Source organism: Etheostoma cragini, chromosome 1 (genome assembly GCF_013103735.1).
Source record: "Etheostoma cragini isolate CJK2018 chromosome 1, CSU_Ecrag_1.0, whole genome shotgun sequence".
NCBI lineage: Eukaryota > Metazoa > Chordata > Actinopteri > Perciformes > Percidae > Etheostoma > Etheostoma cragini.
In genome coordinates this window covers 23,277,769-23,305,526 of record NC_048407.1, presented here as the reverse complement: position 1 = coordinate 23,305,526, position 27,758 = coordinate 23,277,769, and the positions used below count along the sequence as shown (strand labels likewise).

Below are 27,758 nucleotides of genomic sequence, written 5' to 3'. Positions count from 1 at the left end.
GAGGCATCCAGGTCGGACACAGCAACTTAACTTGAAGGGGAAAAAACACTTCTGTCTCACCAAATTGTGTAATAAGTTTCTATATGAACATAGGACAGTCTGAGACACAAACACATAAGTCCTAGATCTGCTGACGTGTCCCTGAGAGGGGAGCCTAAAGGAAAAGCCAGCAAAATGAAAAAAACGTGTGCCTATATTAACACACTGGGCTCTAACAATCTGTAACTACAGGAGTCTGCAAATAAACGGGTAACTTAAGTTTCCAACCCTGCAGTCACTCATTCATTCTTACTCATTTTAAACTGGAAGAAGCCAGTAGAGCTGAGTCAGCACTTGTGTTTTCTGACAAACCCATTTTAACGTACTGTAAAAATGTACTTTACAAGCTTCTTCTTTACTAGTACTGACATAACATTAAAAACTTAACAGTGGAATTTGGACCTTTTATGGGTGTTTCTGTGTAGCAGTGTATCTGACACTGTTTCAGGTGGAGAGGTCACGAGTGGCAGCTGTAGTCAGTTTAACCAATAAGTCATACCGTCAACGTATATTCTACACATTACAGTAATTATCTTTTAGATCTTAAGTGTTGGAATTCGCATTTGTGTTGGATCTATTTTCCACGGCCTTCTTTTTCCACTTTTCTTGTAGTTACTTTTGTCCTACATTTCCCAGAATTCCTTTAAGCATGCCCGAGATTTTTATAGAACCAGTGATCATGACAGTTTTTCATTTGAGGGTTGCATATAGATAAAACAAAATCTGTCTTTTGACTGCATTGCATTCTGGTCTGTAGAGGCGAGTGTCAGGAGACTTTTTTAATATCTAAATCTTCTCACCCAATGTACATCCCAAACGGCTGTTTCAACAGCACCATTTTTTTTGGTTGCATCTTAGAGGATGACATTTGTACTGAGTAAATCTGAAAACAAATGCCGGTTAGTTATTGAATGGCCATGATGTATTGCAGTGTGAGAAATTAACACCTCCCACCAGACTAGTGTTAAAAAAATCTACCCACCACTTTGGCAGATGGCCAGACATTATTTGGACTTTTCTTCCTTTTTAAAATCAGTTAGGTTGAGTTTCAACATAAAATGCCTTTTGCTGTGCTGCTGTTGAAGTTGTTCTACCATCCCTTCTTTCTACGATGCTGACTGATTGATTGAAAGCTTTCACTGGACAATATTTCAGTATTATCTTCTCAATCGTGTGTAGGGTAAGGTAAACCTGGCGCTAATACGGCACTGGTGCCTAACCGACCTGTATCTAACGAATAGCAACACAGATTTTGGAGCCTCATTTCGGTGCCACTGAAATGCCTGCCCTGCCCTCTGATCCTCCAAAAACTGACCTAAAAGGCAACATAAACATCACTGCATGTGACGCAAGTTAAAACTTCGGTGTGTAACTTTTTTTTGTTGTAATCAACGTCTTGTCCTCCGTGTCCACTTGGCTACTAGCAACTGTGTGGGGAGGGGTGGGGGTGAGGCGCATTTGCAAAGGGCTTGTGTCAAGTGAATGCACCGACGGAATTGTTGTCATAACTTAGAATTACTCATGGGGGACACAGAAGCTATACGCACTACAGCTTTAACACTACACTTGACAGCAGGTAACGTTAGCCTACCGTTAGCTAGTAGCTGGATTAAACACAGTTAAATGCTGATGGGTAAATGGTGTAAAGGTGTGACTGTATTTCACTGTAGAGGATGAAACTCACCTCGCCAGCTGCATGGTACATTCAAAGTTATTGTACAATACCCTTTTTTCCAACTACTGGTTGTTTTTGTCGTTTACCAGCAGTTTACTGGTGAAAGTAGTTATTATTGTTATACGTCATTGTTATTACATTATTAATAAATCATTTAATTTTGACCATGTGGTCTAGCATTAAACAAGCTGTTCTTTTAATGTTATAGACAGTAGTTTTGTGCTCCTATAAAAATATATACACACATTTCTTTAAAATATTTTTGAAAGTATTGGTTCAGATATTTTTGCAATGTTTCAAAAATATCGTTTTAGCACCGGTATCAGAAATAATCCAAACGATACCCAACCCTTATCACGTGTTTATCAAATCTCAAAACATCTGAAACACACATGAGAATATTATTTCTTTAATTGAACATTGGCTTTCACAATTCAATACGATTTTCCAAAGTCAGCAGTGTCATTACATACTAAAAGTAGAATATCTTGATAATTGTGATGCTGCCAAAACATTCTGTTTAGAGAAGGAAATGAGTCAACAAAGATTTGCACCTCATTCCAGGTTGAGGTCGGTGCACAATGTCAGCATCAGGTGACCCAAATGTAACAGAAACATGCATTTACTGTGAAGGTTTCAGGATGAGGATGAAGTGGGTGGCCAGGATGCTTGTTTGATTGTACCTCAATCTGCTTTGCATTTTATTTGTTTTGAATGTTGGCAGAAACAAAACAGCTGAGAGCGGGGGAGACGGGACATTCAGACAGAGATTTTGTATTCTTCAGAAAACAGGTTGAACTCAAATATTCTCTAGAGAGCAGATACAGACTGTTTGCCTTTTGATGAAGTCATTTCAACTTCCAATTAGAGCACACACAACTATCTTTACTCTTGCCAATCATAGGTGGCAAAGGTAGGGCTCAATTTTTCTTTTGATTTTCAAAAAGACACATTTCCCTTTTGGTGTTATGTGGTATAATGTAAGCCGAGGATTTTGTCCTTCAGGCTGTTGAATATTAAATTAATATTGTGAATCCTGATAAATATATTCCAGCTGGTTTGCAAATGTAGTTGCATGAGAAGAGAAATAGCAAAAAAGCTTGCATTTGAAGAAATACATCTTTTCTGCATTTTCTGATAAGTTATTCTAAAAACCTATTACTTAATTTGTATAACTCCAGTCACAAAAAAAAAACTGTGAGCAATATATCCATTAAGGCATTACACAGCCTAGTAGTAGTGGCGGGAGGTGCACCAACTAAATACTTATATGGATGGAGCACTTTTGCGGTCATTTATTTAGTGATTTGAATGTCCTTGCCACAAAGAGGGCACAGGCATAATAGCATGGCAACATGCACTCCCTATCGGGCCTATCTGAATAGTTTAGCATGATAACAGGAACACAGATTACTGCTGACCTGATCGCATGCTTTACTATGAAGTTCAGAAGACATCAATATTGTAAAGCAGCTACAATGGTTTGCCTCTCAGTGACAAATTGAATAAAAGACGGTTGTTCTGTATTTGATGTTTGAATAAAAACCTGCCTCGGCAACTATGAATATCATCATCCCTTTCAACCTATCCATGAATGCTCATCATCTGCCAAGGAAGAAAATCATCACAAGAAGAAAATAATCCGGTTTACGCCACACTCACAGATGCAGCATGCTGTTGAGTTTAACCACAAGGAAACTGCCAATGGCCGAAAGGGATTGATACAAAAGATTGAAATGAGGAATAAATAAAGTATATGAAAACTGGAGTTCTCATGCCACAGATCAGGATGTAGTGAAACTAACTGTCAGTTTGATATCAACAGATATGAGCTGCTCTTTTAAATCAGTCACCTTTACTGTTCTAATAACTAAACAATATTTGTCTTTCTTTCTTGGCGATGTCTCTAAACCTCATGGTATCTGCAAAGCTGTATGTTCACCGCAGTCAGTCATTGGGTTTCAGGACCAACTCCTACTGACTTGTGGAAATAAAAGCTGCCAAATCCGACACAACCCACCATTCTCCTGCTTCGGATCCAGTAACTCTCTTTTTCTACCACTTTTCCCTTGTTTCATCATTCTGTCTCCATCTTTCCATCATCAACCTGTCTTTTTGTTGCATTTCTGCGGGGCCTAAGTGCTGAAAATGCAATGTTTGCTAAGCCTAGCTGCTGCCCTTAGTTACTGTTGCTACAGCTGTCAAGCTTTTCTGTTCCCACATGGCATGAATGCAGTTTACAATGTTTATAGTAGCAGATTTACCACCCAATCATTTTAGAAAAAAGAATTGTAATTTAAGGAGTTTTAATCAAAATACAAAAAAAGTGTACCGGCTGTTCGCGCGCGCACACGCACACATTGTGACTTAATTCTCTGATCAGGACACCATAAGTCCAGTATATACTTACATAGAAAATATTTGTTTGCGGCTGTACTAATGTTCTAAGTACAGCCCCTTTAATTTGAAAGAAAGTTACCTCCAGCTGAAGTAAAAACTGCCACGTTAGTTCCATGGGTTGGTTGGATCTGTTGTCTCAGACTGACTTTTTATTGTTTTCAGCTGACTTATATTAAAACAAGAATCCTGAGAAGGGATCTTAAATATACACTTGGTGGATACATTCAATGCTGAAAGCTACATGCACCAGGCAAAAAGTCTGAGTTATCATCAGCTGATGAGCCACATATGAGACATAAAAAATAGGAGCAGCATTGTTCTTGTATATTGCAGAGTAGAGCCAGTTAGCCTAGAATAATTAAAACGTAAAACCAGACTACTGTGCCTGGTACCTAATTCCCCCCATTTCCTAGGAAAATCTGGAAGGACCAGATGAAACAGTTATAGCTTCTCTCCTCTCATTATGACAACTGTCCCTTTAGCAAGGCAGTCTCCTAAAATCTTATATAAACAATAGTGACACATCTTGTCTGGTTTCTCTATTAACACCATGGCAAATTCCTTGTATTACTTACTTGGCAATAAATCATTTTCTGATTCTGACTCTGAATCTGTCAATCTGTCAGAAGTAATAATTACCTATCGCATGAACGAACGTACACATGCACGCAGGATTCAGTACCCAGGGAACCCCCACACTAATTTAAGCCTTTTATTGATTCAGTGTATGCTCTATGGAACTGCATTTAGTTACTTTGTAATAATGGATCTGCCCACTGGCTGAAATTACACTGTATCCTTACATTATAGCTGTATTGAACTGCTGAGGCTTCAAGTGGTTTAGAAGCCACAGCTCTTTCAGCTAGTTGATTGTACTGCAGTTACACAACAGCAGGGACTTAAACACACGCAATCAGTATTATGACTAAAGCAGTGAGTGTGTACATATTTTTGCATATACATTAAATATTTGACTGTTAAGATAGCTGACACACTGCTGGATCTGTGTGGGAGGGTTCACAATGATGTTGTGTCTTACTTCACTAGACAGTGCGGGCTCTAGTGTGGCAGAGGCCAGCATCAACCTTGTTCCACATAGTACTACCCACTAATATATGCCAAAGACAAAACAAACGCTAATAATGTGCCATCATCACTAAAAATGTGAGGTTTTTACTGATCCATTTTTCTAATATTTCTGCTTTAAAACAGCAAAATAACAAATGCAATGATCAGAGCCGAAGCCACACTGTCTGTGACGCGAAACCGATGTATTGATAAAGTCGTAGTTTCAGACATCCACGTATAGGCAGAAGCTAAATGCCTAGAGTTAGAGATAACAAAAGGCTGCAACTTTTACCCACAAGCTCTAGACCAGCAAGCATTAAAAGCTTTCCGAATCCCTGCTGAGCCGATTCATGTGTGCCCCCTCCACAGTTTGCTTACAGAAAAGCACTGAACTCACTTCTGAAATCCTCTGCCACAAACTAAAAAAAAAAACTAATCCAAACCTCTGGCTTATCACAACACGCTGAGAAATACTTGCAATTCTACTGCTGTGATCCACCTTTGGGTGTGAGCTCAGCTCCATATCAACAGTGAACAGTGTGTGCTTGAGTCAGTCTGGCATGACAGTGTTTACCACATGTCTTTGTGATTTGTTCTTGCTCAGTCATTCTTTCCTCTGCCCCTATTCTTAAGTTAATACAGTTTATAGTAATTGAAGGATATCATTACAATACATTTGTGCTGATCTATATTTCTATAAGAGAGACATGTGACAAAGAGTAAACCGAATGTTATACATGACACACACCTTGTTTTACGAAGAAAAAAAATCTAACTGTTTAATACATCCTATCCTGTTACTGTCTGTATGCAGCTTTACTTAAACAGCTGATACCTTTTTTTTTATAAAGTCTGGGTTTGTTGGCATTTCCTGCCACCTTCCACAATCTGCTATTAGCCCCCCCTTATGCTGCCGGTTAGTAGGAAAGTGGACTCACAGTGGGATGCTGGTCTCTAAGAGCTGGAAGGAAAAACCCTCTGAGGTCTGTCCAACTAGGCAGACTTAAATGGGGCACCCTAATAAGCCAGCAGGCTCATGTTTGCTACATCATGTTCAAGTGTGCAACAATGCACAGAAACAGACATTGTTGTACTAAATCCAGCTGCTGGGTGTCTTCCAAAGTTTCATGTCATACTAAATACAGTGTATTGTGTATGGGATAAAAAAGAAAGGGGAAACCCCACCTTCAGTCCATAAACTACACACTGCAAGAATACATATATCATAATAATATTGAAATCTTTTTTATCAGAAAACGGGAGCCTTTGTTGAGAAAAATTAAACATGATAATATATTTTAATTTTCCATATATTCATATGATTTTCCATTAATAACAATGTGAATGAATGACCTTGAGCCTCAGCTGTGTGTGTCGTGAGATGCAGATGCAAGCTTTAACATAAGCCGTAAGCCTTTGGTTACTGTTAGCAGAAGGCTAAACAATTAACAACATTTTCTCTCCATCTCTAAAACACTTGATTTGAACGTGGTTAATTGCGTTTACTGTCTCTCTTTTTGAGAACTCAGTCTTCCTTTTTTGTGTTGCTTTGCAGTGTAGGCAGTTGTTGCCAATGATGGAATAGCTTTTTTCTGCAGGATTTCCCATCATTGAATCAGGCTTTTACCATCCAAAGGGACTTTTACGCACATCTGCATTAGTATAACAGCCGGTAGGAACGCCCTCTCTCTGAAATGACTTCTAGAAAGTCTTTCGTTACAAGCTAGATTTTCTAAAGCCTGAAAACAGAGCCATTGAAGAGGTGTAGAAGTCTAGTTTTCGCTCAGACGACTTTACAGTATTCTGAATGGTTTTTAATTGAAATTCTTGATGTTAAAAAAACTGCCTACACCAACCTTAAAGCCATTGTATTTCAAATCTCTGATATTGAGTGCTCTTGAGCAAATTTCTCTGTGTACACTGATAGAAAATAAATAGACTTTCCCAGTGACACAGCTCTAAATTTAGGATTAAAGATATGAGGAACATTTTGTGAAAAGGTTTGCTTGTGACCTCTGGGGAAACACGGTGAAATTTCAGTAGTTTTTTTCTATTGCCAGACCAAAATAAAAAAAAGTTTGCTAGGAATATGTCAGAATTGGCAACATTCATTTTCGCATGCTGTGATGGCTTGAAGGCACTGATACTGTGTTCAAAATGTGTTTAAATTGGCATGCAGACTCTAACCAGAGGGACCTTCTTCCAAATAGGGTACTTTTGAACTGATAATAGTAGAAATCCTATTTGGTGGGCTCTTTGATCTTAAGAGCCATATTATTATGGGTGTGTCTGACAGAGCTGGAGAACTAGTTGAACTAATTCCTCTGGCAGAGACACTGTCCTTCAGATTATTCAGAAGTGGGCATTTGAATACTGCCATGAGAGTGTGAGTCCCACAGAGCTGTTGGATTCCCCACAGTGGATGCAAGCAGCGATGACACAACAACACGTAGCTTTGTGAGGTGTAAAGTTGGATGCATAGGTTGGTCATGGGCATGCCTTTGTCTAATTTTCTTTGCACGGCTAAACAGTCTCAAGACATCAGCAAGTCGCCATTATCTCAACTCTGACTAATGAATGAATGAACGCACCAACTCAGTCAGACTACAAACTCAAAATTTCCTATTAATCCAAGGGATGCATCAACCAGCAAATGTGTTTGTAATTTTGTTTCATAGGCCCCTAGTTCAGAAGATTCAGTCCATCTTTGTGTGAAATGTGAGATTTTTGAAAAATTTGTTAATCTACAGCTAACATTTGTTTCATGAGCAGAGAATGCCTCGACACCTTCAATGGGGAGAAAGATGTGAAGGAAAACACCACTTCTCTTCTTCACCAACCTCTGCAGCTCCACCTTTGTTTAAACACATTGCATCTCCCTTGGAGTAAAGCTCCAGCCAGGTGCAACTGATAATCCAGGCTCCATATTAATGCTACCTGCAATGTGACTCCAGGGAAAGTTGCTTATCATGGATAACTTTGACCCCAGTAAAACACACACACACACACACACACACACACACACACACAAGCTATCAGTCTAATGGAAAAGTAAAAGGGCTGCTCTGGTTGACTGGAGCAAAGCAAACACAGAGAGACAGGTGGAATACACACAGGGTGCTCACACTCACACACAGTGCACTGTGCACACAACCACCCATGCATACACACAACAGGACACACACAAGCCAGAAACATACATACGTACGTATGTATGTACATACATATATGTGTGTGTGTGTGTGTGTGTGTGTGTGTGTACAGTAGGAAAATGTCTTCTTATACATTTCACCACTCTTCTACACACAATTTACATTTCACACATGACATAATATTGCATGTACAGGCCGGGTATATCATGAATGGAATTCATGCCTCCACATACAAAAGTGAATCTTGCCAGTCACTACAACTACAACTACTACTGAGGTTTAGAGTGCCATATGTCAATAATTCCTAAGTTGATGAAGGTACTAATTTTCAGTTTTTGTTGAAACTGTTTTAGAGCAATGCTGATTGAACTTTGTGGTCATTTTGTTGAATTGTTTTGAGTTATAATGAGTGTGTGTTAAGTGTTACAGATAGGGCTGCAAGAGTTATAATGAGCGTGTGTTAAGTGTTACGGATATGGCTGCATATAAATATACAGGGCGCTTATGTGAGGAGGGCCCACAAAATACTAGAATGAAAAGCCCTAAATGTGGGGTTGTGGGGTTGCTTGAGAAAATGACTTAAAATTACTATCACATTTTCTGTCAATCTACTAATAAATAGTTTCAGCCATAGGTTCTAATAATTAGTCCAAACTTATAGGCTAAATGGGGTAAATAGATATAAAGTTGTATCTCCAAACAGCTTCCACACAAACTGAACATTATAGACTGCATTAATTTGGTGTTCAAATCTGCCATCTAAGTGTATAGATAAAAATGTTAAATGTTTTCACACACTTGAAACCTGGACATGACAGCAGTCAGGTTAAACTGAATCTAGGTTGTTCCCAAAAAACATGTTAAAAGCCCTATTAAAAATCACATCCTGACATGGTGTATCAGTGATTTAACTCAGCGTTAAGCTGCACACTTCCTGATCTCTGCTCATTTCTGGGAGCAGCAGCCGCTATTGCTGACGTGCTCTATAGGCTAACCCCCCCCCCCCCCCCCCCCCCCCCCCCCCCCCCCCCCCCCCCCCCCCCCCCCCACCCCGGCCCGGATGACAATCACTATCCGTGCTTTCACCCTTATTCTGCTCTTAAATAAAGCGGCACCGCCACGTAAAAGTGGTTGACAGGCTTCCCGGCGTGGACGTGCTCCGACCGCTTCCACGGGAAGCCGATCGCCGGCACAGCGGGAGGTCTGTGCACGCCGACCCGGGCAGCCACGCTACCCTGCTGCCCTTGTCTACACTCATTTCCAACAAATCAATGCCTGCCCACTGATACTAGCGGGCCTTTTATCACATTCCAGCATCGGTGCAGCCGCAAAAACTGACCCCCAGAAAAGAAAGAAAGAGACCCAACAGCGCCAAGTCACAATGCTCCATCATCGTTTTGTCCGCGAAGACAACATCCGCACGGACACCGAGACGGACTGTGAAGCCAGAAAAAGCAGTCGAGGAACGAAAATCCTACCTTTCGACTCAACGCTGTCCCCGAGTAGAAGTAGTAGGCTATCCCCAGCACCCACAGCACCGCAAAACATAACAGTATCCTCGATTTCCTCCGCATGGCTGCTTCGTTTTTTGTCTGCCCGCCTGTGTTTTTTGTGGCTCTGCTCTGGTCGGGCTGTAGCGGCTCGTCCAGGTTGGTTGTGTCCGTGCAGGGCGCTTCGCCGTGCGGCTTCAGTAGGCTTCGTCAGTCGGTCTGGGGGATCGAAGGGAGCAGGAAGCAGCAAGCCCACATCAACGGGGTTAGAGGGCAAAGGCTAGCCCACTCTAATCCAATCAAAAGCCGGCTCAGGCAGCCCTGGAGGAGGGCCCCGGCTGGCAGCTGGCAGAGACTTGAACCGTGCCGTGCTAAAGCGGAGTACAGGGGGTGGGGACAGTCCCTGTAGGAAATGATTGTTGTAAAAAATCAGTTATGTGGCTCCGGGAGCTGAAAGAAGATCTATGATCATATTGCTATGGTGTCACTGTCTGGCGTGGAGCTGCACGTGCTCCGACGAGACGCTAGGGACGCCAGAGACACTTTAACCCGGGTTAAAAAAGCGAAAACATAATATTTATTTTTACCTTCTTTGGTTCTGAATATAGTTGTGTATATACAGTCTATGTTCTGAGCATGGATGTATAATAAGAACTGAATCAATCTAGCATAATGGAGATAACCTGAAGATCCTGAGATCTCCTTTCTTCCTCCCTTCCTTCCTCTGTCCCTCCCTCCCGCCCTTCCTTCCTTCCCTTTATTTCTTCCTTCTTTCCTTTCAGACCTTTCCTTCATTTCTCCCCTTCTCTTCCTTTGATTATTATACATTTGATGATATTACTCTTAAGTGGAAGCCCTTTGTAGAATGCCAAACTAAACCCTACAATCACAACCATATTTACCATGAGCTTCTCAACCCAAACTTGTTTTTTTGGGACTCAGCACATCTGCTGCAGTACTTCTGTACTCAAACCTGTCTGGATCACACAGGTTGGGTTCAAACTGTTCAAACCTAAATTAGATATGTGCATGTTTATGATCCTGTGTGGTACACCAGAACCTCATATTTACTAGTGTTGTGGAAACGTCATAAAATAGTGTTTATAGCTGGCCACATGTGACAGAAAGGACATCCAATAAAACCGCTAAAAGGTTTTTTAACAGTAAGGTCGCTTCCAGTTAGCCTTCTTGTTTCTATTTGGTGCTGTTGTAAATGTCAGAGGAATCACAGTATTTATGATTAAGTTTCTCATAATTGTAAAATGGCACACAACACAGTTAATGGGATGGTCTGTCCTGATTATGAGACAGAAAACACATAATTAAAGTTGAGACATAAATTAAGATATTTTTTTGGAACAAGTCAACATTTCATTGTTAAAAGGTGCAGTTTAAATAGATATGTCTATGTTATGTGTCACGCAGATCAATTCTCTCTGAGATAGAGCTCCACTGAAACACCTTTGGCTGAACTAAACATTATCATTCATGTTCAGTGTGGTTCAATCGGCCTCTGACATATTTCATTTGGATGGTGAAAAAGTGTGATTTTTGACTGGAGAGCAAAATGCCTCGCAGTAAAAAATGCTATGAATACACACTTTGTGCTGTGGCTCCAAAGACTGTCCCAATATTACACAAACACATATATTCATTGCTGCTCTGACTACGGTGGTCTGAAGAGACTCAGTATGTTTGTGTTACCTACAGTAGTGTCAGAGCATGGATGAATGGAAGTCAAACTGAAGTTGGGGGGGGGGGGGGGGGGGGATAAGAAGTGAAACAGATGTTGTGCAAGTTTAGCAACACAGAAGTAAAAGATCTTTAATTTTTTGCCCTTTGCCTCTTGTGTCCTAAAAAAATTATGAGGGTCTCAAATTTGGCTATTAAGGTCTCTTCCAGAAATAGAGAGGAGAAGCAACCAGTCTGGCTGTGATGTAGTGCCTATAAAGAGTTACTCTAAATGAGGTTAACATGTTTGTTTTGCATTATCATCTTTCATGAGTACAGTATAAGAACATAATCAGAAGCTAACTAATGTCAGTCTTTTTGTTTAAAACAGAATTGTAGTACATTTTATTTAAACAGTCATTAAATCGTCAACCAAACTATGGGAAGGAAACGTTTCAACATCTGCCAAAGTGCAAAAGTGACCTTATTCATGGGTCAAATTTCAGCAGAATGACAACAAATACATACCATATACATGCATAAATATATATTAGATATCTTTTTCTAGCTTTGTAGTATTGAATGAATATTGCACAGATCGGATTGTAGTAATGTATTTACTATATGGTACCTCCATAAGCCCCTGAGCAGTGATCTTTCTACATTGGACAGTTTTGTATCACTGCAACATTCTTGCAATACCTGCAATTGCATACAAATTCCACACAGTCATTAAAACGTTCAAAAAGGAGTGTGAGCTCTATTGCTACATATGTTACTTACATAGTGGCACTGCAAAATGCCTGACTATTGAAACATTGTTTTATACCTTCTGTTTTGCAAAACCTGGTGACTTACCTTTAAAACAAGCCTAGATTTTCTGCAGAACCTGGCAAAGGAGGAGACCTGTCCTTTTCAGTCCTTATACCTGTCCTTATAAAGGAACAAATGGGGAACAGGCGAGTCAGGACAAAAAAAAAGTGTCCAACATTTCTGGGAGCTGCTGCAGGAGAGCTTGGAAGGTGTGTTCAAACCATTTCCCATCTAAACTGTTAATTAAATGTCTCATTTGTAAAGCTACACAGAAGCAAAGAGAAGGCTCTTTGAGCAAATAAGGTTTTACAAACAGTCTTCCGTTTTCTTAAACTTTGTTTTGATACTCTTCTGTAAATTTAACATCCATTTCCAAGCATTCACATTATGTGAATTTCACCTAAACCTTGGGTAAACCATTGTCACCTGTGAAAGGAGCAAGTCCTGTCAAAACCATAATTACCGTAATCTGAGAAAGTGGATTGTACGTGCAGGCACAGTGGCCAAGAATCCCTTTATTCATTTTTTTATATTGACACTATATTTATCAGAGAACAAGATTGAGCTGTCAGACAAATATGGGGACTTATATTTTTAGTTAATTCAGTACATTAAAGCCCCAGATCATCATTTAAATACAATAGGAATGTCAATCTCTGTGGCTAATGATCCAGGCTTTTTTATTTTAAACATTTTTATCACTATTCACATATGTCAATTTAAATGATGAATTTGCAGCATGAAACCCTGAGCTGTCACATAGTGCCAGCCTGTGTAGCTCAGTTGATCAATTAGAAGCAAAATAAAACAACTTTCAGTTCAATTTTTTCTAACATAAAGCAACCGGCTATTATGGCCACAGTGCGTCTGCTAGGGGTCAGTCAGTCTTTTCATAACTTTCATAATGTAAAGGCCTTAAAAAAGACAAAGTCTCTTGAGTTTCCATAAATCAGATGGATAATTTCCTTTTCCTCTTTTACAGAAACACAGCTATGACTTTATTAGTTAATTATTCATTTGCGACAAGTGTTTGGTCTAAAAAAAGCACAGGTCATTCATCCATTTTTGTCAGCCTCTATACTAGAAATGTAGCAAAAAAAATACTGTGGGGGTGTCACAGTGAACCTGGTAGTCTAAACTATGGATACCACGTACAGGAAAATAAGTATTTGAACACCCTGCTACTTAGCAAGTTCTCCCACTTAGAAATCATGGAGGATCTTTGGAGGGAGCTCAAACTTTGTGTTTCTCAGCGACAGCTCAGAAACCTGACTGATCTAGAGAAGATCTGTGTGGAGGAGTGGGTCAAAATCCCTTCTGCAGAGTGTGCAAACCTGGTAAAAAACTACAGGAAACGTTTGACCTCTGGAATTGCAAACAAAGGCTACTGTACCAAATATTAACATGGATTTTCTCAGGTGTTCAAATACTTTTTTGCAGTTGTATGGTATAAATAAATAGTTCAGAAATCATACATTGTGATTTCTGGATTTTTTTTTTTTTAGATTATGTCTCTCACAGTGGACATGCACCTAATATGACAACTTCAGACCCATCCATGATTTCTGTGTGGGAGAACTTGCAAAATAGCAGGGTGTTCAAATACTTATTTTCCTCACTGTACCTGCAATCTCCCAGGTTAAAAATCTGTCTTTGTCCGCTCTAATCTCACTTAATAGTTTATGTCTGATCCTCTACTGTACTCAAATACAGGCAAAATGCCCACAAATATATATCGATGAAAAAAGACAATACGGTGCACAAAAGGACACAAATGAACAAGACAAAGAGCAACATAGAAAAGATGTATAGTATAATTCACACACATTCTTTTTGTCTTCAGTAATTCAATTAAATGATTTTAGAATAATAAAATAAACAACATTTTACACATGATTTGTCAGAGTTACAGTCTTTCTGACAAGTAAGCACTTTTCAAACAGTGCCGACTTCCTGTATTGAGTCCCATCAGTGTCCGAAGGTCCTCCCAGTTTCCCTGTGTGCCTCCTGAGAACAGCTACTATTCCTCCAATCAGCCATGGGCTGTATGTTTAAGATACAGGGTGCAACCAAGGGTATCCACCTGTAGATGGCTTTGTTTTTGCAACAATTATTAACCAGTTACTGTAAAGCAGTACTGTTGTTAACAAACAAAAAAACTTTCTAATGACTAATTATTTTCCTTAGTATGTTATTCACATGCTGTCCCCATTCAAAAGCAGAAATTACACATAAACAGTGTTCCATAGCAATAACATTTATTCTGACCTAATTAAATTGAAATCTAAACTGGTTGAGAGCGCTTGTTGTGACAGTTCACACAGTGTACTTGTCCTCTCCTTGCCTCTGTGCTTTGTGGTAGTGGGTGTAGCTGCTGTACAGCTCGTTGAACACCTCCCTGACCCCCATCTGCAGTCCGGCAGTCAGAAACTTAATATCCTGCTCCGTACACAGGTCAAGTATCCGATAGATCCCCTCTGTCAGATGCAGCTTAACGTCTGGTCGCAAAGTAACCTGGAGAGGCAAATAAGAAGGCAGGTTTCTTAGTTTCACTATCAATAGGCGAACGTTCCATACACCCATTGCTAGTCATCTCTGCTTTCACATTTTCCTCAAGCAATTAAACAAGATCACGTTTTTCTCTTTCTTAGTTGATTAAGGTCAACATGAAACTGTCCGTCTACATACAGCCTGAGGGGAAAGCGTGTGGCACCCATCAAGACACAAATGACGTGCCACAATAGTCTCACATCCAGCTTCATAACCATGAGTCTCAATCTGAGTGGCATCAAAGGACAGACACCATCGGCCCTAGCAAAAAGTTCATGTTTATGCAAATATTAAGAGCAGGCCTATGGGACAAGAATGACGATCAATGAATGACCCCGGTTTGGAACAGGAACATTGTTATAAAGGAATGGCCAACAGATAACCTTTTGTTCAAAGTGAACCCTGCAAAGCCAGCAGAAGGCTCAACAGTGTCTGGTTATTTATCTCTGTTACTTTATACCCCGACAGGTGTTACACATCCCTGACCTGATGACTTGTACAGTTGGCTGGACCACAGTCCTCAGACCTTTGACATACATCATTACAAAGATGAAGGCTGCTCTGTGCAGATGACTGTAACTGTTAAATGATTAGCTTAGAAAACCTGACTCGACTGATTACAGGCTTCACATTATGAAGACAACAGCCTATTATGGGTTATCCGCAAACAAAGCTAAGCTATCAGGAGTCTGCCAATGTTACAGTTAGTGGTACACTGACTGTCCAAATACTGGGTGTTGTTATCAAATCTTGATTCTGTGACACCTGAAAACAGGAGACCAGCAGCAGCACGCTGCCAACCAAAGTTATGTTTAGGGTTTGAGGTCCTCCCCGAGGCACCTTAAGGCTGATGAGTCACTGTCTTCTCTCACATCCAGTCTTTAATCCCAAACACTTTTGCGCCAGCTTGACAAGCTTATTTTTTTTTTTTGCTTTGCTAAATTTCACATATGATACATTATGGGTATACTGTACATGAAATCCTTTTTGTATAACTCTACGGCCAGTTGTTTTAGGATAGAGCTCGTGGTTGTGAACTGTAATGACTTTGTAGCATTGCTACTTAGTGTTTGGTTATATCACGCAACTATTTCTTGTTTGTCATGACTGTTGGGTGCCAATAAATACAATTAAAAAAAAAAAAATAGAATAGCAACTTTTAATATACAAGATTGAAACAAATGACCTTAATTCACAAACACCAGCATAAAAAATGCTCCACTTTTCTAATAACACTTGGAGATCAGTTCAGGCTGAGCCATTGGAAACAGTTCTGATACAGGGATGGCTAAATTACCTGTGACTTACAAAGAGGTTTGTCTCTTTAAAAAACCCTATTTAAAGTACAATACAAATTCGATTTTCAAGATTTTTAGATGACCCGCACAGAGCTCAAAGGATCCCAAATACCTCTTCATTCAATTCCCACTGCCAGCGTTAGTCTGCCTGTCTGTCTGGATGGGTACTTCCATGTCTTCCTCTCAATGTGCAACTCTGCTGGAAACTGCTGACTCAGGTTGGCGTCATGTTAAATACAGTCTGGTAGCAGAGAGGAGCCGCGTTCACAGACCAGACGTGACTCACTGCTCTGTGGGAACATCCAGCCTAAAGCTTCATTCCAGCCCATGGAGTTACAGTAATCCTGGACCCGTTCACTCAGATTTGTGAACATTCACAATCTGGCCAATGGAAATACTTTCCATATCTGCTTCTGGGTGTTAGCATCTCTGTCACTCTGCTTGGCTAAATCTCGCAAGCTCAAACGCGCACTTCTAGACGAACTGGTCTGGATGAAAGGATCAGCTGAGATTCTCCATTCTTGTGAGCGTGCGTGCATTTGTCTCACAGCTGTGGAAAATCAGCAGGGTTGACAGAAGGGTATGAATGAGGAACCTGACTTTGTACGATACTATGACTGAGTGTGTAAGTTTTTATGTGTGTGTGTGTGTGTGTGTTGTCTGTGTGTGTGTGTGTGTGTCTACCTTCTGCAGCTCTGTGACATACTGGGCCACAATGAATGCCGACAGTGTGGTGAAGTTCTCAGCTGTAGCAGCAATGTGGGAGTACATCCTCTCTATCAATCTGGAGCACTGGAGATACACATCACTGTCTGGACATAAAAAAAAAAAAAGTGTTCAAAGAGAGCACACTCTCAACTGCTTACTTTTCCATATAGGATCATTCCAACAATTATTTGCACTAATTGAAGAGTGTTTTTCTCCACATTTATTTAAAAAGGAAATAGTGTTTAAGTAATAGTAAGTAGTCTGTAAGTAAGTGTTACCTGTGTCACTGTCTCCTCTCTGCCGACCCTCCTGCATGATGGACGCCACCAGACGATAGAAGACATTTAAGAATGACGGAGCGGCGTTCAACATCACCTGGACACACAAGAAATATACGGTCATAAAATAGATTTATACAGGAAAAACATTTAGAGTAGACTTGCTTGGTTTTTACTTTTAAGGGTATCCAACTGACTTCATAGTATATGACTGACTATTTAAATGAATTTGACTCTGCCAGACCAACTTCTCCATTTCCATCTTTTCAAATACAGTAGCTTTGGAGTGGTTGACACCCTCAAGACTCCACTTAAAATTACAGTGGATATTGGATTGTTCAAAAAGAAAAAAACAAATCTGTAGGTTAGATTATAGGGAAATATGAAGAAAATGGTGCACAAAACTTAACGTAAAAAGGTATGCTGCCAAAAACACGCTGTGCAACCAAACAAATATATATGGGATATTGTCATTGAGTGTGGCAAAATGTAGACTTGTGGGGGAATCATCGGGGAAATTAGAATGCTAAATGTTGAAACATTTTAAATACATCACATCATTTACACAACTGGAGTCATAAAAGAGCGGCCCTAAACTTATACATCCAAATAATGACTAAGTTCAAAGCTGGATTCCCATAAAAGCTACGTTTGCATTTCTGTCCACACCTTTTTCTTTGTTCTCTATTCAAGGCCTACAGTGGACTGTAGGGATGAAGAGAGAAAGAGAGAATATAAACAAGGGGAGATGATGTCACCAGCTCTAATTGGAGCTCAGTAATGGTTTCCATCGACTTAAACCAGCTCCATGCCAACCACCCCTGCATGCCAGCTCCCCTACCTCTCCCTCCTTCTATGCCCTATCACACCTCCTTTCTTCAGCTCACTCCCGTTTTCTACTTTCTCCTGAAACTTCCCGCGTGCATTGCATTCAAATTAAAACTCAGTCCTTTGTTCCCTGCCCACTGCTTCTTCCCTCATCTCTTTATCACTTATTTTTGTTCTCCTCCCTTGCTCTATAAAATGTACTCCTTTCCTTTCTTGCGTCCACTCTCGTCTTAGTTTTCCCTCCTCCCTCCCTCTCTCCTCTCCTTTACCACAGTCTTTTGTCCTAACAAAACATCTGATATCAGTTAGGTGGTTCTTGCCCTCTTTGATTTTAATGCAGCTGCCCTGTTTTAGTCACACTATGTCATTATCTCTGAAAAAACAACTCAACATTTCAGAAAGCGAGTAACTTCAACATTTTCACATTAACACCATTTTAACACAAATGCAGCACTTCAACCAAACAAAAGGCCATGTGTGGGCTGGAAAGTGAGTTCCCATTTAAGTTTGACATTTCTAATTAACTGTTTCTCTATAGGTAATGTTGTTGCAATACAAGCACTTGCAGCAGTAAAAGCTGAGAATTTGGACATTATGAGGTTTTGTGTGCCGCTGCAGCATGACTCTGGTGAGCTCCAATATCCTTTCTTTAAAAGCGACATTCCTCTAGGGCATCCTGTGGGCTCAGCAGCAGAGTTTAAGGCACATACTGCATGTTCTTCAAATGAGGGATTCAAACTAGCAGCCTTGAGCTAGATGGACTTTACTTAAACAAAGATTAGGGTTTTTTAGCGCAGTATTACAATAAATATAATTTCCTTTGACGACCTGATCATTTTTGATAAATGTTATACAATATGTCATATTCCATGTCTGAATCCCTGGCAGCGGCCTGGGTTTGAGTCTGACCTGCGGCCCTTTGCTCATTCCAGCTCTCTCTCCCTTTAATTTCCTGTCATTCCCCAGCATATAATATATAAATATATTACCACTAATAATACTACGTAGAACTACACATAACAACCTTGGAAATTATTGTAATAAAAATAAATTATTTCTTCAAGTTTACTTCGTCAACCATTTCTCTCTCCATTAACCCTCACCCATCTGCCTCTTCATACCTGAGGATGACACTGAATGAAAGCAAACAGCGCCTCATGAACAGCCAGGAATGCTGATTGGTAAACGGGCGGGGTCAAGTGGTTGAGGGGCATCGACTGGAGTGCTCCGAGGACCAAGATGACATGATGAGGGTTGGTGATGAGCCCCTCCCCTTGGCGCAGCAGTGATGTCATTGACATCACCGTGGGAACGGTAAAGGAATGGGTCAGAGAGATATCCTGAGAGGACGATTTTACTAAGAACTGTAATAAAGAGAGATAAGAACACTGAAAGAGTTAGAAACAAAATTAAACAACTATCAGTGTGTGCATGTGTGTACATGTGTGTGCGTGTGTGTTATGGTTAAGCATGTTGCTGCAATGCCTCTCTGCTCAGACCCCACAGCCCTGATGGAAAACAAATTTACCAACTTTGGCTGCTGAGTCACTCAAGACAGTCACATGTACTTCCAGCACACTGTCACTAAAGTGATTACTGATGTAACCAAAGAAGATGCTGTAAAGCACTCTGCGTGGTAATGTCCCACTTTTAACATTTCTGTGTAAGTCTTGAGAATTTATGCCTGATGATTAGATCCTTTTGTCTACACATGAAAAAAATATTATAATCACAAGATTATAAAAATGTCTGACAGCAATTTCAGCAAGTGCACAATCAAGTTATTGCAATGTCATTTATCTGAATACAACCCAAGAGACAGCTTCAGAAGATGGGTTTTACAAATACTATTGCAGTTTATCCTCATTGCAGTGATTTCAAACTTGATACGTTACTAAGTGGTAAGGTCTTTCTTTGTAAACATTTTTTTTTTTAATTTAAAATAAATAAGGCATCTAGACAACTACACTTCACACATGTAGTAACACAGAACTATTTAATCATTTTAGGTTCTAGGGCAGCTCCTCCTGTCAGCTTGGCAGAAAATATAATTTCCTTCTCATCCTCAAATACTGTTCACCACTTCACTCCTGAAGTTTGGACATTTTCAACACCATTTTCAAACATTCAGCATGTACAGTGTAGAGTCTGACATAACTAGTTTGTGGACAATTACAAAATTACTGGATTTTACCAAACAACTCTTGTCCTCACAAAAGAAAAAAATATCACAAACCTTTGTTGGAGGGCTTGTATGTGTGCATATCTGTCTATGAGTCACATATGTGTTTATATGCCCACTGAAGCAAATTCTTTTGCAGCGTGTGTGTGTGTGTGTGTGTGTGTTTGTGTGTTTTTCTCACCACCATAGCAGATATAATCTGCGGTGCAATGAGCCACAGAGCTTTAGCGCAGAGCTCAGGTAACTGACAACAGGACAGCAGCTTAATGATGATAACTGCAGACAGCACCTCCTGGAGAACAGTAAAGGAGGAGGGAGAGGGAGAAAACAGTTCATTTGATATATATTAGATATTCAATGTCACAGTATATATGATCCATTGTTGGGTGGGGGGGAAACTATGCAGAATATCCCTCCCATCAAGTAAGAGCTTTTCTTGTAAAGCTTGTGATAACATCATTGGAAAAAAATGAAATTAGACTAAATTTAATACAACAAAGGTGTGCAAATTATTGGGATTCAGTCTCACCCTGTAGCTTCCTGCCCTCAGCTTGCCAGTGTCCAGTCCGTCTCTGATCAGCAGCAGCAGCAGGTTGAACCGGCCTGTAGTACTTTTCTCCACCAGGTGGCACAGCAGCTCCTGTACAGCTGGCTCCAGTTCACAAACATCATTTGTAGACAGCCAAGAAGCTGAAATCATAAGGGAAAATGTGTCACATTCAGAATAATGATGCGTAACTAAAATACCAAACTCCATCCAGCCAAATAAAACAGTAAGTGTGTTAGATGCCATTTTGATTGACACCGTCGGAGATTTGCAGTGATGTTGCACTGTACTGCATCATATTGAGAAGTGTTTCTAATGTTTTGCCCACTTCATTCATAAACATGAAGGGCAAAATATTTCAATATGGTATAAGCTGACCTAAAGCTAAACGTTAGATAAAATGCCAAAAATAAGTGCTATGTGACAAGAGTTTAATTTTTTTGTTTTTTAAGATAACTGTAATCTTTCTAATAGAACTCTACGAGTTGACTTTTTTTCAAAACAAGAAACAGCTGGCATGACATAAATTTAATAAAGTAAGTTGTAAACTCACGTTGATTTGTGCATTATGCAGAGGAGATTAATGAAAGAAAAACACAGACTGTTTGCACAGGTGGAAGATATGTTTGTTCTTCATAACGTACCTGTCAGAAGTCTGTGCACATTATGCAGTATCTGCATGTACAACTCATCCAACTCCTTTCCTGCCTTCTTCTCCACTCCATGCTCCTCCTCCCTTTCTCCTCTCGTCTTCTCTACTGCTTTGTAGAAAGCAGACAGGAAGTGGAGAGAGGAAACCAGGAAGTCCAGCGGCCTGTGGGCACAACTTAATTCTTTAAGGATCTGCTGGCAGCAGCCCTGATAGAGGGTCATTTGGCTCAGGGTGGGCTGGGTGTCATTCCGTTTGTTCTCATCCTCCACTGACAGTGAGGAAAGTTCACAGTGCAGCATGACAGTAACAACTTCTACTACAAAGGCTTGACCGAGGATGCTGGCTGGTTGGATGACTGACTGACTGACAGCCTGGGGCTTTAAGACGTACTCGACAGCTGGTCCCAGTGCAGCAGTCGTTCTTGTGAGCATTTGAGCCAAAGTTTGATCCATAGGTTTACTCCTCCCCAGGTTAGATGTCAATGCCTGGGAGAAAGAGGTCAGCGATGCCAGCAGGAGATGAACATACAAAACAGACGCTCCTGGATCTGGTTTATCTGTCACAGCTGCCAAACCGGGTACCACAATTTGCATGCTTGCCATTTCCTTACTGGTAAGGTAGGAGGCAAACTGTTCTAAGTTGAGTCGAACACTGCTGTTTCGGATTATAATCATCTGGACCAAAGACCTGATAAATCCCTGCACCGCTTTGATTAAATCTAACCAATCAGAGCTGCTTGTGGCTCGAAATCCTCCATTGTTGCTATGCCAGATGAGAGAAGACACGGAAGCCTGCAGCAGAGTACCAGCATGGATGAGCTTCAAAACACTTTGGAAGTTTCTACCCTCCAGGAGAGTAGTCAGAATCCTGAGCAGCTTCCCCAGGAAGCAAGCGTCATCTCCAGATTCAGGAGGGTCTGTGGCCTTCTGGTCTAACTGACTGGAGGTGGAGGTTAACATGAAGAAGAGGAGGAGAAAAATAGAGGAGAGATCCTCAGAGTTCATCCCATCTGGGTTTAGATCTGTTAAGATTTGGAGTAAGTTTACCAGCTCCTTGCTCTGTGTGTCAGTCAGCAGTACAGACATCTCTCCAGTCATTGAAGATGCCAATATATCTTCAGCTATAACTGTGGACAGAGGAGGCTGACCGGCAATTCTCTCAGAAGTGTAAGCTCCAATTCCTTTTTCCTGAAACTTCAGGAGTGTAGGACAAACATTGGGTACATGAGCTGCCTTAAGAATACAGACAATCCTTTGTGTAAGGGAACAAACTGTGGCAGAGAAGAGCGTAGGCAACTCAGCAAGAACGGCGCTTTGGAGAAGTTGGGAAGATATAAGGGAGACAGTCAGCCAGCCAGCCGGTCGGCCCTTTCCTCCATCGATGTGACTGCTGAGAAGGGAACTGACAAGTACATCTGCTATGCAGCCCACATCTTCTCTGCTCAAGTAGGGAGCAATCAAAGGAAAATTGGATGTGACAATATACCAGTGTGCTACATGGTAGGAGCTGGCGTTCACACTCGATATCTGCCCGTCCCACACCTGCTGTCCATCCAGACTCCCTTCCATCTCTGATTTAGATAAAATAAACTGGGCTGCCCTGTTCAGCAGTGCTGCAGTGCTGGGTTCAGAGAGTAAGGGGGCATCTAACAAAACTTTCTTTGTCTGTTGCAAAGTGAGGAGTTTGAGCAGCAAACAGCTCATGGTGCTGCGGGATGATTCTAGACGTGCTGGCAAAATCTCACCAGATAGGAGACTTTCTATACAAGTTAGGACCGAAGTACAGTCCTCTGTTTTACTTGCAGCTGCTGTCTGGGCAGAGTCAAGAGATGTGTATTTGCTGCAGTGGATATTAAAGAGTGTGTCAACTTCCACCAGGGTGTACCTGAGAAGGAGAGCAGCCTCCTGGGTCTTTTGTTCCCACAGTGCTCCTGTTTTAGACTCTGAGACCCTCTCTGACTCTTTGTGGTCCAAATTCTTTTTGACTTTCCTTGGGGTCCTTGGAGCCGGACTTATATTTGCTTTTACAGCCTTCTTCTCTGTCAACAGCAGCAGTAACTCCTTTACGACCTGTTTCATCTCCTCCATCAAACCCTGACTCTGCCTGACTATTGGAAGAGGAGACGCACTGTCTAGAGTCTTCAGACTGAACAAAACACCATGAAGCAGCTGGCTGAGGGAGAGGAGCTTCCTTGATGCATCTTCTCTCTCTTGGTCGACCTTCAGTTCTTTATTCTCTACTATCTTCTCTGTCTCCCTTCCCTCCTTCAACAGGTCAGGAAATATACATCTCCTGATGCTCTCCAACACCAATGAGCAGATCTCTAGGCACTGGGAAGGGGGAGTGTCCAGAAGACAAGTTCTGAGCGTGGCGGAGATGCCCTCAGACAGCAGAGGAGGTCGGAGGTTGTCCAGTGCTGGCTGACAGATCACAGACAGGAGCTCAGAGAAGAGGCGTGGCAGCTGACGGAGCTTAGTGTAAGTCTGGAGGAGACTGCATGCCAAGAGCTATTGGGGGGAAAAAACAAACATTTTATCTCAGTCAAAACTAATCTTTTACAAACGTTACCATTTTAAATTCTGCATTTGCAAGTTTTTATTCTGTTGATTTATTTTGAAGGATTTAAGTCAAGACCTGTCTGGCCCGTTGCACACGTGCTTCCATGCATTCAGAGTTAACCCAGGCTGAAGATGACAACTGGTCCAGGTCTGGTTCAAGAATCAGATGGTTGAGACTCAGCAGCACCTTTAAACAGCGGTACCATGCTGGGATGCTGAAGGACAAGACAGGACAAGTTTTTACAATTATTTTAAATGTAAAAAACTAAACTTTAACAGACAATAAGTGAAAATTCATTAAGAATTGTTTTATACCTTGGCTGGGCGTGGTTAATGAGCATTTGTCCCAGAGTTCTGTAAAATTTGAGTTGGACCTCTCCATGTCTGATCCTGTCTGCTGCTACATTGTAGATATCAGCGGACAGCGCCTGACTTAGCAGGGACTCCACAGCCAGCAGAGCCAGGCTCCAACTCTCTGGGAAACAGAGGGATGCTGGGGGAGACTTCTGTCCTGGGGACACAGACACTGGCTGGTCTGCTTTGGCAGATGAGAGTTCATCAACACACACGTCCAAGGCCGGGACCAATCTGGTGAGGAAATAAAAACACAGCATCCTGTGCACTTCCTCACTTTCTCCTCTCCCTTTTCCGTAGCTTTCCAGAAAGAACTTAAACAGCAGAGACAGTGTGTTGGACTTCACAGTGTAGTGCAGATGCACCTCACAGTAGCCCTGAGCACTCAGTTTGGAATGTATGACACTGACTGGCTTCAAGGGGCCTTTTGCCCCTCCAAGACCACGTTTCCCAGAATCCTCTTTAGATGGAAGGAGCTCCTCCTTGTAGTAGGTCAGATGCTCAGAAGGGAAAAGAGCTAAGTGAAGAATGGAGTCTATCTTACTGCGGATGTCTCTGGACAGCTGCTGACCGAGGCGCAGATGTATGTGCGCGGACGCAAATTCCCCAGAAGTCAGCAGGTGTCTGAGCAGTACTAAAGGTTGGAGCAGCTGGTTGGTTACCATAGTAAAGACTCTATTAGGATTGGCTTGTTGTCTCTGAACTGACAAATAACATGACAGCACCTGAAGCAACACCTCAAACAAATTAGCTGCACGGAGTTTTTCTTTTTGCTTTAGAGGGGACTTATTTGCAGCTAACTCTGGCAGATCTGAAGATCTTTCAATGATCGGCTCAATTTGGGCACTGTCCAAATCGCTAATAATCACCTCATCTTGACATGTGACAGACTCAGTCATCAGGGGTTGTGTGAGCAATGGTTGTTGTAGCTCACGGCAGGCCAGAGAGCAAAACTTAGCCAGGAGATCGGCAATGAGTTCATACTTGGTGGTAAAGACAGATGAGAGTGCAGGAGAAGAGAGAAGGCCCTGACACACACTCAGTATGGTGGACACACACACCAGAGACTTTGAGCCAACACGTGCACACTCCTGGAGACGGTCAAGCAGTAGCTAAAAAGAAACAGAAAAAGAGGTGTCAGTAAATCTTGTTATAGAATCTTGTTTTTTTTTAGAGGATGAAGAGACAAAGCACGAGTCTGATAGGTGTGTATGAATCAGAAAATCACAAAAACAACACCTGTGCCATGTTGAGCCTCAGGCTGATGGTCTTGCCCTGCTTGAGAAGAGAGTGAAGCTTCCGGCTGTGAAGTAGATCGTCAAGGTAACACCACAGTCCTTCCAGAACATTCTGAGAAAACTCCACCTTCTGATTGTAGCGGCCTGTTAGGGCATGGGCGCACCAGTCCAACAGCACCTACAGTGGTGAGGGCCAATAGAGATGTACAAATAACTCATAGATATTTATATGCTGCGTTTATATATTAATTTAAACAGACATCTTGAAATAGCTGGGTTTTTCATAAACTTGAATGAACAACAATCAACAAGTGTAAAAGATAGCATTGTACAAATCTCTTAAAGGTAAATTTGGTCTAAACACGTCCAGTAACATACGCTAAGATTGATGCCAATCCAAATCCAAGTGTGTGAAGTAGCCTACCTTTAAAATAACATCCTAAAAATAATTACTACTGCAACACTAGGCTAAAATTAATAAAACACTTTATTCAGGAAGAAAAGATGTAGGACACATTTTATCTAAGGACAATGTTAAAATAAATAACCAAAAAGCCTGAAATGTAAGTGCATACAATGGTAATGATCATTAAATAATACATTATTGATGTGGGACATAAAATTAAACTAATTTACTAGATACTAGTTCTCATACTTAATACAAAACATCTACACTATGTGTCCAGGCGGGGACATTTTTTATTTTATTTAACTAGATATGCCGTTGAGAACAGGTTGACATTTGCAATGCCAACCTGGCCAAGAAAAACATAGGCATGCAAGACAACATACAGTTTCACATTCAGTACAATACAACAATTCAGGATTGAAAAGGCTACATAAAGTGCACATTATGTAGGCATTACAAAGCTGGCGCAAAGTGATATGGTTATAACACAATATACATGATAGACAGTCTATAACACTGCTGAGATGAAATAGAGTGTCAAAATACAGTAAGTGCAAATTGTGGTCTAGTTATTGATGTAGAGAATTTATAACGCCATATATATGAATGGGCAGTCTATATAAATGCTGAGATGTAGTTAAGAGTCAATATACAGCTAGTGCAAGTTGTGGTCTAGTTAATGACATAGATTATTAATAACACATATGCATGAATAGACTGTGTATATGAATGTTGAAATGAAGTTATATAACTTCAGCCGTTACCTGTTCCTTGTTGGGCAGCAGGCACTGAGGGGAGATCCAGGCAAAACGTGCCAGCTTTAACTTGTCCTCCCATGAAGTCTGAGGACTCTTCAGTTTCAGATGGATCCCAGAGTAGATCGCAGCCATCGCTGCAGCCAGTGCTACTACTGCATACACCTGAAGAGAGGGGATGGAAGTATTTATTTCAACAGTTTAACAGTGACAAATTACATGGTTAAGACTAATGAAAAGGGTGAGGAAATCTCTATTTATATATGACATGGAAACTGGTGGTGCTTACATTAAAAGCCGTGCAACAGCCACCCAGGACAGTAGAATCCACATCCACCACACAAACCACACATTCAAGAACACACACAGAGAGAGAGAGAGAGAGAGAGAGAGAGAGAGAGAGAGAGAAATGAAGCCTGAGAAAATAGTGAGTCCCTTAGAGAGAGCAATGCAACCAAAAACCTACTAACACCAGATTAGTGTCTTCTTTAGGTATACGTATATTTGTTCTCATTCTATTGCAAGGCGTGAACCCCACGCATACGACCAACCCATTTTCAACACGAGATTGATTCAAGTTATAAGCTAAGGCAAAGAATTTTTAATTTTCGTATCTGTTCTGTTTGATAGCTTCATCCTCTACAAACTAACATACTTTATAGCTAACAACTAGCTACATAACATGTGCTTGCTCAAGGCTATGCTAATACTGTAGCTGCTTCTAGTTTGCAGGCAAACAAACCATCACTTCGCTTCAATGTTCTTTAATTTTAGGATAGTTACGTGAACGTGTGTTTACTTGGTTTATTAGACTTACCGCTTTTTAACCTACACGTGTCTGCTGTTGCTTCAGATGTAGACGAACTTTCAACTTTTACCCTGCCGGCCAGGCAAAAGCAGTCGATAGACGACTAAATGAGTCTGCCAACGTTTGGCTCATTCACATGCCGCAGACACTGGTTGAAATTTCTTTTTTTCCATGTTTTAAATCATTGTCTGTTAAAATAATCATTACAAATAATAGTAATAATTATTAATAAATAATTACAATAATTATTTCACCTGTTCATTTCAACTCTGTTTGTCAAAAGAA

At 40.9% G+C, this 27,758-nt stretch overlaps 2 protein-coding genes across 2 annotated transcripts in view; both read right to left on the bottom strand.

The window, feature by feature from the left end:
- The window catches only part of galnt2 (UDP-N-acetyl-alpha-D-galactosamine:polypeptide N-acetylgalactosaminyltransferase 2), a 53,918-nt gene extending 43,669 nt beyond the window's left edge, over positions 1-10,249 (bottom strand). Inside the window, exons 1-2 of the mRNA XM_034868818.1 lie at positions 9,964-10,249; positions 9,813-9,918 (exon numbers count right to left, since the gene is read on the bottom strand). Of these exons, the coding sequence (XP_034724709.1) occupies positions 9,813-9,908 (96 nt within the window). The 5' untranslated portion in view covers positions 9,909-9,918; positions 9,964-10,249. The remainder of the gene's footprint in view (positions 1-9,812; positions 9,919-9,963) is intronic.
- A 4,062-nt stretch (positions 10,250-14,311) lies between these two features.
- Positions 14,312-27,570, bottom strand: urb2 (URB2 ribosome biogenesis homolog). The gene is made up of 12 exons (XM_034872274.1): positions 27,483-27,570; positions 26,675-26,830; positions 25,503-25,679; positions 24,225-25,375; positions 23,986-24,124; positions 21,344-23,858; positions 20,682-20,842; positions 20,334-20,444; positions 19,092-19,334; positions 17,143-17,239; positions 16,841-16,968; positions 14,312-14,822 (listed from the first exon to the last, which is right to left on the bottom strand). Exons 2-12 carry the CDS (start codon positions 26,798-26,800, stop codon positions 14,625-14,627), a joined length of 5,046 nt encoding a protein of 1,681 aa, XP_034728165.1. The 5' UTR covers positions 26,801-26,830; positions 27,483-27,570; the 3' UTR covers positions 14,312-14,624.
- Positions 27,571-27,758: the final 188 nt, after the last annotated feature.

Excerpts from the sequence above, each read along its gene's own strand:
- urb2 (XM_034872274.1), bottom strand. The coding sequence starts at position 26,800 with ATGGCTGCGATCTACTCTGGGATCCATCTGAAACTGAAGAGTCCTCAG. Across the intron at positions 25,376-25,502 it reads TGAGGCTCAACATGGCACAG|CTACTGCTTGACCGTCTCCA; the intron begins GTGTTGTTTTTG and ends GTTTCTTTTTAG. Across the intron at positions 24,125-24,224 it reads ATTAACCACGCCCAGCCAAG|CATCCCAGCATGGTACCGCT; the intron begins GTATAAAACAAT and ends CTTGTCCTTCAG.